The sequence below is a fragment of the Vanellus vanellus genome (genome assembly GCF_965231255.1).
Source record: "Vanellus vanellus genome assembly, contig: HAP1_SCAFFOLD_45, whole genome shotgun sequence".
Taxonomy (NCBI): Eukaryota; Metazoa; Chordata; class Aves; order Charadriiformes; family Charadriidae; genus Vanellus; species Vanellus vanellus.
In genome coordinates this window covers 1,641,916-1,654,624 of record NW_028128545.1, presented here as the reverse complement: position 1 = coordinate 1,654,624, position 12,709 = coordinate 1,641,916, and the positions used below count along the sequence as shown (strand labels likewise).

The 12,709-nt window shown below is 52.6% G+C and overlaps 1 protein-coding gene across 1 annotated transcript; it reads right to left on the bottom strand.

The window, feature by feature from the left end:
* Nucleotides 1-6,445: 6,445 nt before the first annotated feature.
* Nucleotides 6,446-7,417, bottom strand: LOC309684260 (olfactory receptor 14A16-like; the record flags this gene model as incomplete). Its single annotated transcript, XM_082500192.1, has 1 exon — nucleotides 6,446-7,417. The coding sequence occupies one exon, from the start codon at nucleotides 7,415-7,417 to the stop codon at nucleotides 6,446-6,448; it is 972 nt and encodes a 323-aa protein (XP_082356318.1).
* Nucleotides 7,418-12,709: the final 5,292 nt, after the last annotated feature.

The window sequence follows — 12,709 nt, the reverse complement described above, 5'->3', positions numbered from 1 at the left end:
TTATGTCAGACACTCCCTGGGCAGTCTTTGTCCCAACCCCCCCAACCCCCATTTCTCTCTTCAGCCACCCGGGACTACAGCAGCCTTGTTCACAGCTGACCTTCCTCCACTGCAGTCCATTGGCACCAGTTTCCACCAATTTTACCTAGAGAACAAGCTGCACGCAGACATGTGGGATGTTTCTTAAATGTCACAAAAACAAAAACAAAGGAGGAGATGGTTCAATAAAAAATAAAATACACTCTTCTGCTTTAAATGAAGTCCACATTACTTCCTCTCAAGTCCACTCTTCACAGCAGATGGCCTGAGACCAACAGAAAACACATTTGTCTGCCAAGCCCAGATCCGAAGACCCCAAAGCCCTCCCTGTAATGGCCTCTGTTTCTCCATATTCAATCTTTGCTCACAGTGAGGCACACGTTGATGTCATGAGCTCCCTCGATCCACAGACAAAAGCAAAGGGACAAAGTGAACAAAATGCTCTCTTTTGAAAAGCCAAATCTGCAGTAATCCCAGTGTATCTGGGTTACAGGAGCACCTTTAGGAGACTCTGCAGCATCTAGACACACTTGTTTCTCATTCCCCTCCAGTGCTGGACAGCTTGGGTGCAATTGTCCAGAAATCCCTTTCTACTCAAGGGAGAGAAATGAGTTGTCTCAACTGAGGTGCTTTGGCCTACCCCACCTGTCTACCAGCTCCTGCTGCAGAAAGTCTCCCAGCAGCCCTGAGTCACCTTTCCCAGTGCCACATGGGGGCATCACCTACCCACGGGTATCTCTGAGGCAGTGGACGCCTCTGTGTGGGCAACTGCATCAATCCCTGAAGGAAGATGTTAAGCAGAAGCTGAAACAACGCAGTGTTAGAAGTATGTAAGAAGTCTTCATATTCTCAACTTTGATGCTGGTCTGTAAATTGTCATTATTGGTTCATAGTCCATGGACATGCACCAGCAAGCTGATGGCCCTTTCTCTCCCTCTCTGGAAGTACAGAATTATGCATCTGGTCCCTTCTGACTGGTAACATTTGACTTTGCTCAAGTAGCCCCTGCTTTGATTCCTATCCACCGTTGGCTGTTTTCCTCTAGAGTCCTGCCTTGAGGCACAGAGGCCTGGGAGACCTTGCTGGGGATAACGCAGTCAGAGAGCACACAACATATCTCAGGTCTATCTATGCCCACTTTTTAGCAGTGATACCGTCTTATCTGTGCTTCTTTTTCCACTGTCCCTGAAGTAGTACCAGGCCGTTATGGTGCCCTTGAATTGACTCTGAAGTTTCAGCTGAGTTTTGATATAGACCATTTCTGTGCTTGGAAGATGCTGTCCTTGAAGACCAGCTGTACTGAGCTCGGCTGCTTTTCACAGCTGCCAACCATGAGATCCCCACTCAAACTCCCAGGACCAGGCTGAAGTCTGCTCCTCTAATGTCTGGCATTTGCCTTTCCTTCCTCACTCTCCTTGGGAGCTGCGTCGCAACTGTTTCAGTGTCATGAGAGCCAAGGCTTACAAGGACCTTCAAGTCCCTGAGCATCTCTTCCACGCTGGCAAGGATCACATCCAGGCTTGCATTGCCCTTGTTGGCCCGTCTGGCAGCTGTGCTGAGAAGCTCTCCCAAGACACTCCAGAACCCTCCTGGACTCTTTCACACTGCTGTGTCCCCCTTCCAGGAAATGCCAGGGCCTTTAACGTCCCCAGTGAGGCCCAGGCTCCTACATCCAGACACTTCCATTGGGTTCCTTAAACAAGACTGTGCTAGCTTCCCCACCTTGACTGCAGGTTCCTCGTCTCCCACCACCATGTCACCTTGGCTGGCCCTTCCTCTGGCCCTCATTCACAAGGGTACACCCAACTTGTAGCCTTAACCATTAAGGAGCTCCATACATCAAAGAAACTTCATCGCTTTGGGGGTACACCACGCCAGATCCTTCCAGCCTGTCTCTCCTGAAAAGCCAGGTCCCATCCCATTCGCCCAGGGGTCTGCCTTGTCTCACCATGCCTTGGCAGTTACGCAATGGATGTCAAAAAGCAGATGCTCCAGCTCATCCTGGCTATGCCCTTGCCTGAGGGCAAGAGCACATATTTGGGCTGTAGCACTGCAGCATTTCTGCCCCGTCTGGGCTCCCTGGTGGTGTCCTTGGGGCTCCAGGGCAATCTGCTGGGAAACAGCCTGAAGTCATCCCTGATGTTCCCTCCCTCAGCTTGGGAGGGACACTTCTCTCCAGCAGTTCATTTCTCAATCAGAGACAGATGGAGGGCCAAGAGTATCGTTTTTCATTTCTTATTAAAAAGGACATGCAGACAATGCCAGGGAGCAATCTCCTTTTCCTGTTTGGAGGGAAGGGATTCAGCTGAGTCAATGGAGGCTCAAAGAAGTCTGCTGTGTCTTGTCACTGTTTTCTTCTTTTACAACAGTGCTCCATGCTCAGAGTCCAACAAATAAATGCTCAGTGGCAACTCTATCACAGAGGTCCTCGTCCCGGCATTCACAGACACACGGGAGCTGCAGCTCTTGACCTTCTGGCTCTTCTTGGGCATCTACCTGGCTGCCCTCCTGGGAAACGGCCTCATCGTGACCAGGGAAAAAAATCTGAAAAATCAACAAGCCAACAAAAACACCCCAACCTCAACACTGTGTAAGCACTGCTACACAACAACCAAACCAGCAGTGTGTTTGGGTGTGTTTGGATCAGAAACCCAAAATACAACACCACACAGACTGCTGCGAGGAAAATTAACTTGCACTCCAGACAGGCCAAGTGACACAGGTCAATGGGAGAGCTTCCAGGGGTGACCTTCCAGACTGAGGGTGAGGGTTACTGCCTCTGGGAGTGTGACGCTCATTGCGTGTTGACAGAAGCAGCACTTGGGGCTTGTGCAAGACTTACTATTAAGTGTCATGGAAATGCCAAAGGAGGAATGAAGGTTGTATGGGAATGGACCAGTTTGAGAAAACCTCAAGAAAAGGGCCTGATAGTAGCCCATTATGTTTAAAGAGGTTGCTGGTAAAGCCCCTTGTGTGGCCATGGCCTGCAAGTGATCAGCACAGCCTCTCCGGTCTTCTTCTCAGATTCCACCAAAGTGCTGCTGGGGTGAGGGGGCTCTCTGCTCTTGGTAGGTATGGAGCTGTGAGCGCCAGCCACTGGAGTGGGGATGACAAGTCACAGGGGCTTGTGCACCTGAGGGGGCAGAAATGGAAAGCCCAGCGTGCATCCTTATTTTCTTGCTTGGTGGGTCAGTGTGTGTAACTGCTGGTAAACATGAGGCGGGAGAAGCCAGCCAGTAGGACAGAGACCTGGGAGCATGAGAAAGACCATGACTGGATACCGGAGAGACCAGAGGCTCTGGGAGCTGGCTAGTGGAGGGAGCAGGTGGTCCAAAGCTTCTGCAAGAGAAACTGTGGGGTCTTGGGACTCTGGTACTGGTAAGGTTATAGGTCTGGACCAGGAGGGTAAGGGACTGTATGAGAGAGCTGCAGGAACACATGGAGCTCTGCTTGGGGATGGACAATGAGTCAGCTGAGAGTTGATGGCTGAGGATTATCATGCAGACCAACATGGGCAATGCTATGGTGGGTGTCTGATACAGACCTGCTGATCTGCAGGTGCAGAAGGAAGCAGACGAGGCCTTCTGCGAGTCCCGGTCCTCATGGGGGACATGAGCTAAGACCTGGATAGTCTCTTAGCCCTTGGTAGCCAAGAGAAATGCAATCACCCAGACGGCAAAGACCTGGGTTCTGTTTGTGCCTTCCAGCTTTGCCAGTAGCTTGGCAATTTCCAGTGCAGGTTGTCCCACTGCTGCCCCAGTTTTCCTCCAGCCTGTAGACACCCATGGTGCTTTCTCCCTTTGCTCTCCCCTGGGAATTTCTGTACCTTCACTGATGTCGCTGTGCCCTAACAGGCTGTTTCTTGGAACACAAAGCCATGGGATCGTCACCAACTCTCTCTGGGTGTCCTCTTGCACTACAGCTCTACCCTTGCAGGGACATTTCTTCTTCCTCCTGTCCAGTCTCCACTTTCCCAGCTGCATTATACAGTATTTTTCTCTCTCCTGCATTTTCCCACTTCCAACGAAAGCTCAAAAAAATCTCAGAAAGCACCCTCCAGGCAGGTGACCTCACTCATCAGCGACTTACATCAACAGGCCCTTAAGCTGACCAGATAGAAGTGACCTCACTGTGATCTTCTAAACCCCCTGGCTGCTGCTGCTGCTGGCCTTTCAGTTTGTGGGTAGACGTAGGCAAGCCATCTGCCTGCTGCTGTCCCTTCGGATACTCAGGCAGAAGGGACATGCCAACCCATACCCATGTCCTCTTCCTGGATGGGGCTCCACCATACAGGGCAGTAATAAAGACATTCAACTGTGTTGGCCCAACTGCTGATCACTGAGGGCTTCTGGTTATGACTGGCTTCTGGGAGCACTTTGTGCCACTGTGGACATTTGGGCCTGATCATCTAGCCAACTTCCCACCCACCACACCATCCACTGCTTCAGCCCAGAGAGCATCAATATGGCCATAAGGAGATGACGTCAAAGGCCGTGCACAATGCCGGGTACACAACATGCCCTTGTTTCCCCTAACCATTCTGGTCCAGCAAAGCCTTTCTTGTCCTTCCACTGCCTGGAGATGGTTGCAGGAGGACGTACCCCATCACCCTCCAAGGGACTGAGGAAGGCTGTCCAGTTTGTAATTACCCGAATCCTCACCCCTGCCCTTCTTGAAGATGGGTTTGACATCTGCCTTCTCCATAGACCTCTGAACGTGTCTGGCTGCTCTGGCACATTTGAGGGCATAATCCAGAATCACAGGACAGGGTGGCATAGCAGACACGAGCAGTTGCAGTGAGCCTGTCCACGGCAGTGGAGGTGAACGTCCCTCGTAGGTGGGGATTTGTTCCTGCAGTCACACACAGAAATGTCAGAGTTCTGTCAGTTGACCACACCTCAGCTGGCCTCGGTCACTCCTCATACACACATGGCTGATCAGAGACACAAGTCCTTCCCTTGCCCATGCAGAGGCAGTGCACGGCAGCGGTTACAGTGTCTCTCTGACCTCCTGCCGCCACCCCCAGAGGCTGGGAGGTACCGCAGCCCTGCGGTGTGTCGCCCTGCTCTGCTCTCCTCCGGAGGAATGGATACAGGGACCTCCGTTCAAGGAAGCACATCCCAGTGCTGCATCCAGGTGTTTCCCCAGGGGATGTTACTCTCCAAGTGAAGTGACCTCATCTGTCGCACTCGCCTTCATGGCACCCCCAGGAATAGCTGATGGCTTTTGTGTTCACTCGGGTCCATCTCCCCACATGCACACGCTGTGCATGCTTAAGTCTCATCTGTAGAATGCAAAGTTAGACCTCCTCATTTGGTGTCCCTCTATCTGAAGGGACAAAGAATGTCTCTGAGTTGGGGTGATGTCCAATGCTGGACATGGAGGTTGTTCTTGACTGGCCCATGATGGTGACCCTGGGGCAACTTCCCCGGGGTGTCCAAAGGCACAGGCACAGCCCAGACACTGCTCTGCTTCTCCGTCATGTCTCTCGCAGGAGCCTGACTGTGCCAGGACACTGCTGTGTGACCCCAGCCTGCACACTGCCACACTTCAGCTCTTCCCAGGGGTTTTCCTCTCTGGGTTACTTGCTAGCCCCACCAGCCAGACCCTCCGTGAATCTGGCCACCTCCTGCCCTCTCGCCAGCGCAGCCCAGCAGAGAAGCCCCATTGGGACTGGTCACACAGCAGCACATGGAGGCCACTGAGAATGTCCACCCAGCTGGCATGCTGAGGAGATCTCCTCCCCAGGCAGCTTGCAGCCCCAGATGACAACATTCCTGCCCAGAGTGGCATGAGAGAATTTGCCCAGGGCATCCTCAGGAAGGTCCTTTTGCCCCAGGGACAGGGCAGCGGCCTGAGCTGCCCCACCACAGCAAAGGGTTTCTCTGTCCATGTTTGGCCTGCTCTTCTCCCAGCAGAGCCCAACCCCCTCAGAGACTTTCCCAAGAGAGCTCATCTGTGCTGGCCTGGCCAGCCATTCCTGCACCCCCTCCCCAGGTGTCCCACAGCCCCCGAGCTGGTGGTGTGGCTCTGCAGAGCCAGGGGCTGAGGTGACCAGGGCCGGGCTGGTCAGGCTGGGAGGCAGACCCAGCTCAGGTGGCTCCTGCCCCCTCCATCTCAGCACACAGACGCTGCCCCTGCAGGTCCAGAGAAGATCTCGGAGAAAGGATACCGGACAAAATAATCATCAGAGGGTCTTTTATTTTGTTTAAACACACAGAGAGCAGCTTCTTATTTACACAAAGTCTCTGGCTCACACAAGACAGGCAGATGCTGACATAGATATAGTATAAAGGGTGACTCTTCTCTTTTGTTCACAGCATTAATACAACCCAGAAAAGCTAAAAACCAAAGAAACAAAAAGAAAAATATACCAAAAGTAAGTCTTGGACTGAAATGAGGTATGTCATGAGTGATATGCAGAACCAGATGGGCAGTTCATTGCTGCTTCTGAAAAGAAACCAGTCATGAGTTTCCTTAAGGCATCCTTGAGCTCCTGGTTCCTCATGCTGTAGATGAGGGGGTTCACTGCTGGAGGCACCACCGAGTAGAAAAATGACACCAACAGGTTCATAGATTTTGAGGAGATGGAGGGGGCCTTCAGGTAGGCAACCATGCCAGTGCTCATAAAGAGGGAGATCACGACCAGGTGAGGGAGGCACGTGGAAAAGGCTTTGTGCCGTCCCTGCTCCGAGGGGATTTTCAGCACAGCCCTCAAGATCTGCACATAGGACACCAGAATGAAAACAAAACCCCCAAATGCTATTAAGACACTAACCACAAGAAGCCCCATTTCCCTGAGATAGTCTGAATGTGAGCAGGAGATCTTTAGGATCTGGGGGACTTCACAGAAGAAATGTTCCAGGGCATTGCCCTGGCAGAGGGGCAGTGAAAATATATTGGCCGTATGCAGCACAGCATAGGGAAAAACACTGCCCCAGACAGCTGCTGCTATGCGGACACAAGCTCTGCTGCCCAGGAGGGTCCCGTAGTGCAGGGGATGGCAGATGGCAACATAGCGGTCATAGGCCATAACAGCAAGAAGATAAAACTCTGCTGACATGAAAAAGAAAAAGAAAAAGACCTGTGCAGCACATCCTGCATAGGAAATGACCCTGGTGTTCCAGAGGGAATTGGCCATGGCTTTGGGCACAGTGGTGGAGATGGAGCCCAGGTCAAGAAAAGAGAGGTTGAGGAGGAAGAAGTACATGGGGGTGTGGAGGCGGTGGTCGCAGGCGATGGCGGTGATGATGAGGCCGTTTCCCAGGAGGGCAGCCAGGTAGATGCCCAGGAAGAGCCAGAAGGTCAAGAGCTGCAGCTCCCGTGTGTCTGCGAATGCCAGGAGGAGGAAGTGGGTGATGGAGCTGCTGTTGGACATCTGATTCCTTTGCTCATGATGTTCTGCCAAAGGAGGAAACCACACTCACAAGTAAGAACTGCTCTGAGCAAATCTCTTCACATTCCCTGTGTCCCGTTACTTCTGTTCTTCCCAAACACACATGACCTTCCTCCTTCCTTTCAGGACCTTTTTACTCCCCCAGGTTCCGAGCTCTGCTTTGTACTGGCGAAACAAGACACAAGCAGGAGGCTTCTGCCCATGGGCTCCCGAGCAGTCACCCCTGCTCAACCGCAGTGGGCATCTTTTAAAGACATGGTTGCTTCTAAACATCACCATTTCTCTCATAAGTAATCCATGAATAGAATCCGGTCAGCATTTCGAGCAGGAGAATGCCAGGGAAACTCTCAGAAGTGCAAAAATTTTACCGATCTAATTAGAGGCAGCTCACCCCCCAGTTCCACACTGCATTTTCACAGCCCCACAGGTTTGGGTGGTTTGAAGGACTTTGGTCCCACGGACACAGCTGCATGGCAGTGTTGATGTGTGAGCCACACCTGAACCCCTTCTCCCCAGAGAGTACGAGAGAAAGAACAAGAGCAGCATGGACAGGAGGGGAAGATGGAGAAATGCTCCTGCTGAGGGAGGAAAGGGACCTATAGACAGTGCTCAGGAGTTTCTCCTCCTTGGTGTGTGGCGGCTGAGGAGGCACCTCAGCCAGAAACCCCACAGCCTTGATGTCAGAAGCTCTGCTGGGCCAGAGAGGAGACCGGGGGGGTTTCAGTAGAAGGCGCCCTCATTACAGGAGGTGGCAGGAAGGTGCCCGAATCACCCTCCCAGGGCACATGGGAGCTGCTCTCTCTCTCCCTGCCCAGGGCTCTGCTGCCTGGAGCTGTCCCTGCTGGGAGATCCTTCTCTGGCAGCACGCCTCCTCCCCAGCAGTGCACACAGAACCCATCATAGATGCTGTGTGCTCAGCTCTGCCCCGCAGACACCTCCTGGCAGCAGAAGACTGCCCAGGAGCATCCCTGTGGGTGCAGGCTCTGACAGGAACATCTGACCGACCCTGATAAGGCTGGAAAGGTGATGCTGGGTGCTATCTGTAAGCTGTAGGGCATTGATTTTTCTTAATCCCAGAATTATTCCCCTCCCAAATTTGGAGACTCAGTGCTTTCTCAAGAATGGGAAGATGAATGTCCATGTCTCACTCCTCACACAGAAAAGGAAAAGCAGAAGACTGAAAGCACTAAATCCTTCCATTTCAGGTACCCTTGCCTTGATGTTCTTCTGGAAAAGTGTCCTCTGCCACTGCCCTTGAGCTGTGAGCAGCCCTGACCCACGCAGTTCTCCCTCTCAGAAGCAGAACCCTGCCATGCAAGGAGGTGCTCTTTCCACCCACAGCTTCTCCCCACAGCACTGTGGGAGCTCCCTGGGCAGGCGCAGAGCTGAACCTGGCAGGCGGCAGAGTCCCTGCCCCGGCACACAGCCCCCGGGTTGCAGGGACCCTGCTGGCAAGGACAGCCCTGCCCACCCCTGCCTGCACACCTATCTTCAAGCCCCAGAGCCCTCCCTGGGAGAAGGCAGTTGACCTTCATTGTCCCTCTGATGGTGCAGTGGAGCATCCCTGCTCTGAAGCACAATGTCGTCCTCCACACCAGAAAAGCCAGGAGAGCCATCCTGACAGCTCCGATCAGCCATGGCATGTGCCAGGTGTAGGAGACACTGCCAGGAACTCATCCGCATTGCCCCACAGCCAGAGACTTACCATGGGAAAGGCTGTGAAGGGTTCTCCCCCTGTGCGCTCTCTCCTGTCCTCCCACCCCAGACTGCCTTTACCTCTCTCGCCCTCCCCTGCTCTGCCCTCGCTGCCTGCAGGCAGTGCCCTCAGCCCTGCTGCGCTGTGCAGAGGAGCTGCTCCTGGGCAGAGCTGTCTCTCTGCAGCGCTGCCCGCTTGCCAGGAGCTCCATCTGTCCCAGCAGCCCAGCCCAGCTAAGCAGCAGAGGACCAGCCCACGGTGGCACTCTCTCTGTGCCCTCTGGGCTCAGAGAGAGATGTCCCTGGAGCTCCAGGGGAACCTGCTGGGAAACAAGCTGAAGTCAGCACTGATGTTGTCTCCCTCTGCTGGGCAGGGAAACTTCTATCCAGCGGTTTCAATTCTCAGTCTGAGAAAGAATGAGGTCCAAGATTACCTTTTTTGTTGTTGTTGTTTTAGTATTAGAGAGAACACACAGACAATGCCAGGGAGCAATCTCCTTTTCCTGTTAGGAGGGAAGGCATTTAGTTGAGTCAATGGAGGTTTCTCAGCCTGGGTTTCTAGTCCCTGGGGCTACAAGAGGAGTTAGCTCCATCCCATGCCCACCACAAACCCCCAGCAGGTGGCATTCCTCTGGCCTCACTTCACAAGGGCACAAAAGCGGCTCCTGCATGTGAGCTCCTGGTCTCAGCTCCCTTGCAAATTATCAGAGAGGGAGGGCAGGAGGAAGATGTTCGGACACAGACACCTGGGGACATCTTTGGTGCCAGAGGTGACCAAGAGGCATGTTGGGAATGGCAAGCTGTAGTCGAGCAGTTCATAGAGACAGGGCAGCATCTGGGGGCATCTTGGTGGAGGCTGGTGGGAAATCCCTTTGGCCAACTTCAATGACACAAGGTGTCCATGTGGAGGACAAGTGCCCCTGTAACTCTTCCTTCTGCTCAGGGCAGCCCCTAGAGCGATTCAGCTGACCAAATAGAGTCACGTGGCATGGGCAGAGCTCAGTCTCTCTCTTCTCTATCAGCTGTCTTTTCCACATGTCCCCGGAGTATGATGGCAGTTGTCGCACGTGCATCCCTTCATTGCCTGACCTAATTCAGGGCAGCTGAACCTCAATTTAGTTTACAAGTTCTGTCCTGCAGTGCTCAGGGAGGTGCCAGGGCTGTTCAGAACAATTTCATGCTCTGGACAGGGATAGCAGAGGTCCTGTACAGGAACCCTGTCCCCACCCAGCCTGGCTGTGTGACAGGCATCACCCAGAGCATCTCAGACAGAGTGGGTGCCTTTGGGCCAGTGACCGAATCCCACCCCTGCAGTGGCACAAGCTCTGTCCCTTCTCTCTCCAGAGACACTGGGCAGCGCCTGAACAGCAAGCCCATCACACCAGGGTCTCCTCTCGTGTTCTTGCACCATCAAACTATGCTTGTTCTTCTCTCCTGAATTTTTTATCTACCCCCTTGATGATACAATCATGGATCAGGCCAATGATTTTCACAGTGAGCCTGAATCACAGCATGTCCACACCAAGGACATTTTCAACATCATCTTGTTTTTCTTGAGACTAGCTTCCTCTCCACCACAGAGCTTGCTCCCTTTGTGTGTACCTCATTTCTTCTTCACACTGCCATCTGTCACCCACTTCAGCATGTCTCTGCTCTGAAGCAAAGCCTTTGCACAGCTGAGGTCTTGGGGCCTTGGAAGCAGGTTTCCCTCTTGCGAGTCTGCTCTCAGCCCAAGTGTGCCACAGCTGAGGTGCTGCAGCCCAGCCATGCCCCAGGGCCTTCAGCCTGGGCACAGAGAGGAGGGGCTGGAGCTGTGTGTGCCATCTCTTCATTGCACTTGGAGGGAAGAAGAGCTGAGTGATGTTGGGACATCTGCCACGACTGGGGTGCTGTGATGGGTGGGTACAGGATGATCAGGAGGGCAGAAATTTTGAGAGAGGCTTGCCCTCGTTGTGAAGGACCTGCTTAGATTTGTGGAGCTCCTCTAGGTGATAAATAAACTGGGTGAACCCCTCTGTGTAAGGGTCAGAAAAGAGACTGGTAAGGGTTACATTGTGGTGGAAGACAACAAACCTATTTACATCACCTTGTGAACTTTAATTGCCCTGGCATTCACTGGAAGGGGACCATGACTGCATGCAAACTGTCCTGGAGGCTTCTCGAGAATATTGATCAAGACACAGCTAAGGATCCCAGTCTCTATAGCACAGCTGCCAGATTGGCCAACAATGGTAATACTCATCTGCACCTGTTAATTCCAAAGAAGGTAGAGCTGGACATGGACGTTACAAGAATGTCAGTTTTGGCTATCGTGTCCATGAAATAGCAGGGTCTGTCCTCCCAAAAGGAAGGAGAATAGAAGAGTATAGATGCTAGACCTCAGAGGAGCAGCCTTTGGCCTAGTCTTGTGACTTTTAGTCAGAGAGCTGATGTGAGCAGCACAGAAGGGCAGCAGAGCTCAGTATACCTCATCTGCAAGGACAGCATCTGTCAAGTAGGAGAGTGTAGTCATACCAATAGTCAGAAAAAACGAGCCCAGCTGTCAGGAGAGGAGCTTGGGGAAACAGGAAATTCATGGGGAAGCTCCATAGAGAAAATGAAGCATGAGAGATGTGGATGCACGTGTTAAAACAAAGGAAGAATTTAGAAACACAGTTGGTTTTAGAAAAGCCACAGGTCCTATAGAGCTGACAGTTGCACGGAAGTTCAAGGGCACAAGGATGAGCTGTCACTAGTCCAGGAACTTTTGAAGAAGAACTGAACATAATGGGTGGCCATTGCTGAGTTTGGTAAGAGCATGTGTAGATAGATCTGAGATTTTCTGTGTTTTCTTCTCTCCTCCTTCTTCACCAGCAAGGCCTCCCAGTTCCATGTGCCTAAGAGGCAAAACCCCACGCAAAAGCCAGCAGTGGATGGAGATCAAGTCTGGGGATACTCAGCTAAGGTCAACCCTTAGTAGTCCATTGGAGCAGATGGGATGAATCTAAAGATGTTGGGAGAGCAGCCCAATGTCACAAGAGGGCTGCTGTGATACATTTTGGAAGGTCATCATGACTGAAGAATCCACATGCATTGTAGGGACGTCACAAGCATTGGCAAAGGCTCAGAAAACCACAGTGCTGGCAGGAAGGAAGCAGGCACAGGCGTAGGAGTGTGTAGCTGTGGTGGGGATGGCCAAGGGCCTTGGTGGGTCTTTGACACCCCAACAGAACTGAGACCCTTGTCTGCTTAGCTATGGCTTCTGTCTCTTCCACTCTGTGCCATGAGAGGACACCAGATTCTGACAGCTCCGGTGCATTTTTTCTCCTCGCCTGCCCTCCACAGAGCCTGGGACGTGCACTACTGCTGATCTGCACCTGGTGTTACACAGTCCCACATTGCATTGCCCCCAGGAAGTGCCCAGAGTATTTGGACAATTTGGAAGAGGCAAAGGATACGCCTCCACAGGGGATGGGGCTCTGGGCTTAACCACTCTGCTTGGTGAAGCACATCAAGGGCTTTCACAGGGGTCTTCACCTTTAAATTTCCTCCTGTACCAAGTGCCTTCAACTTCCTGCTTTACCTGTCCCCAGAGACAGG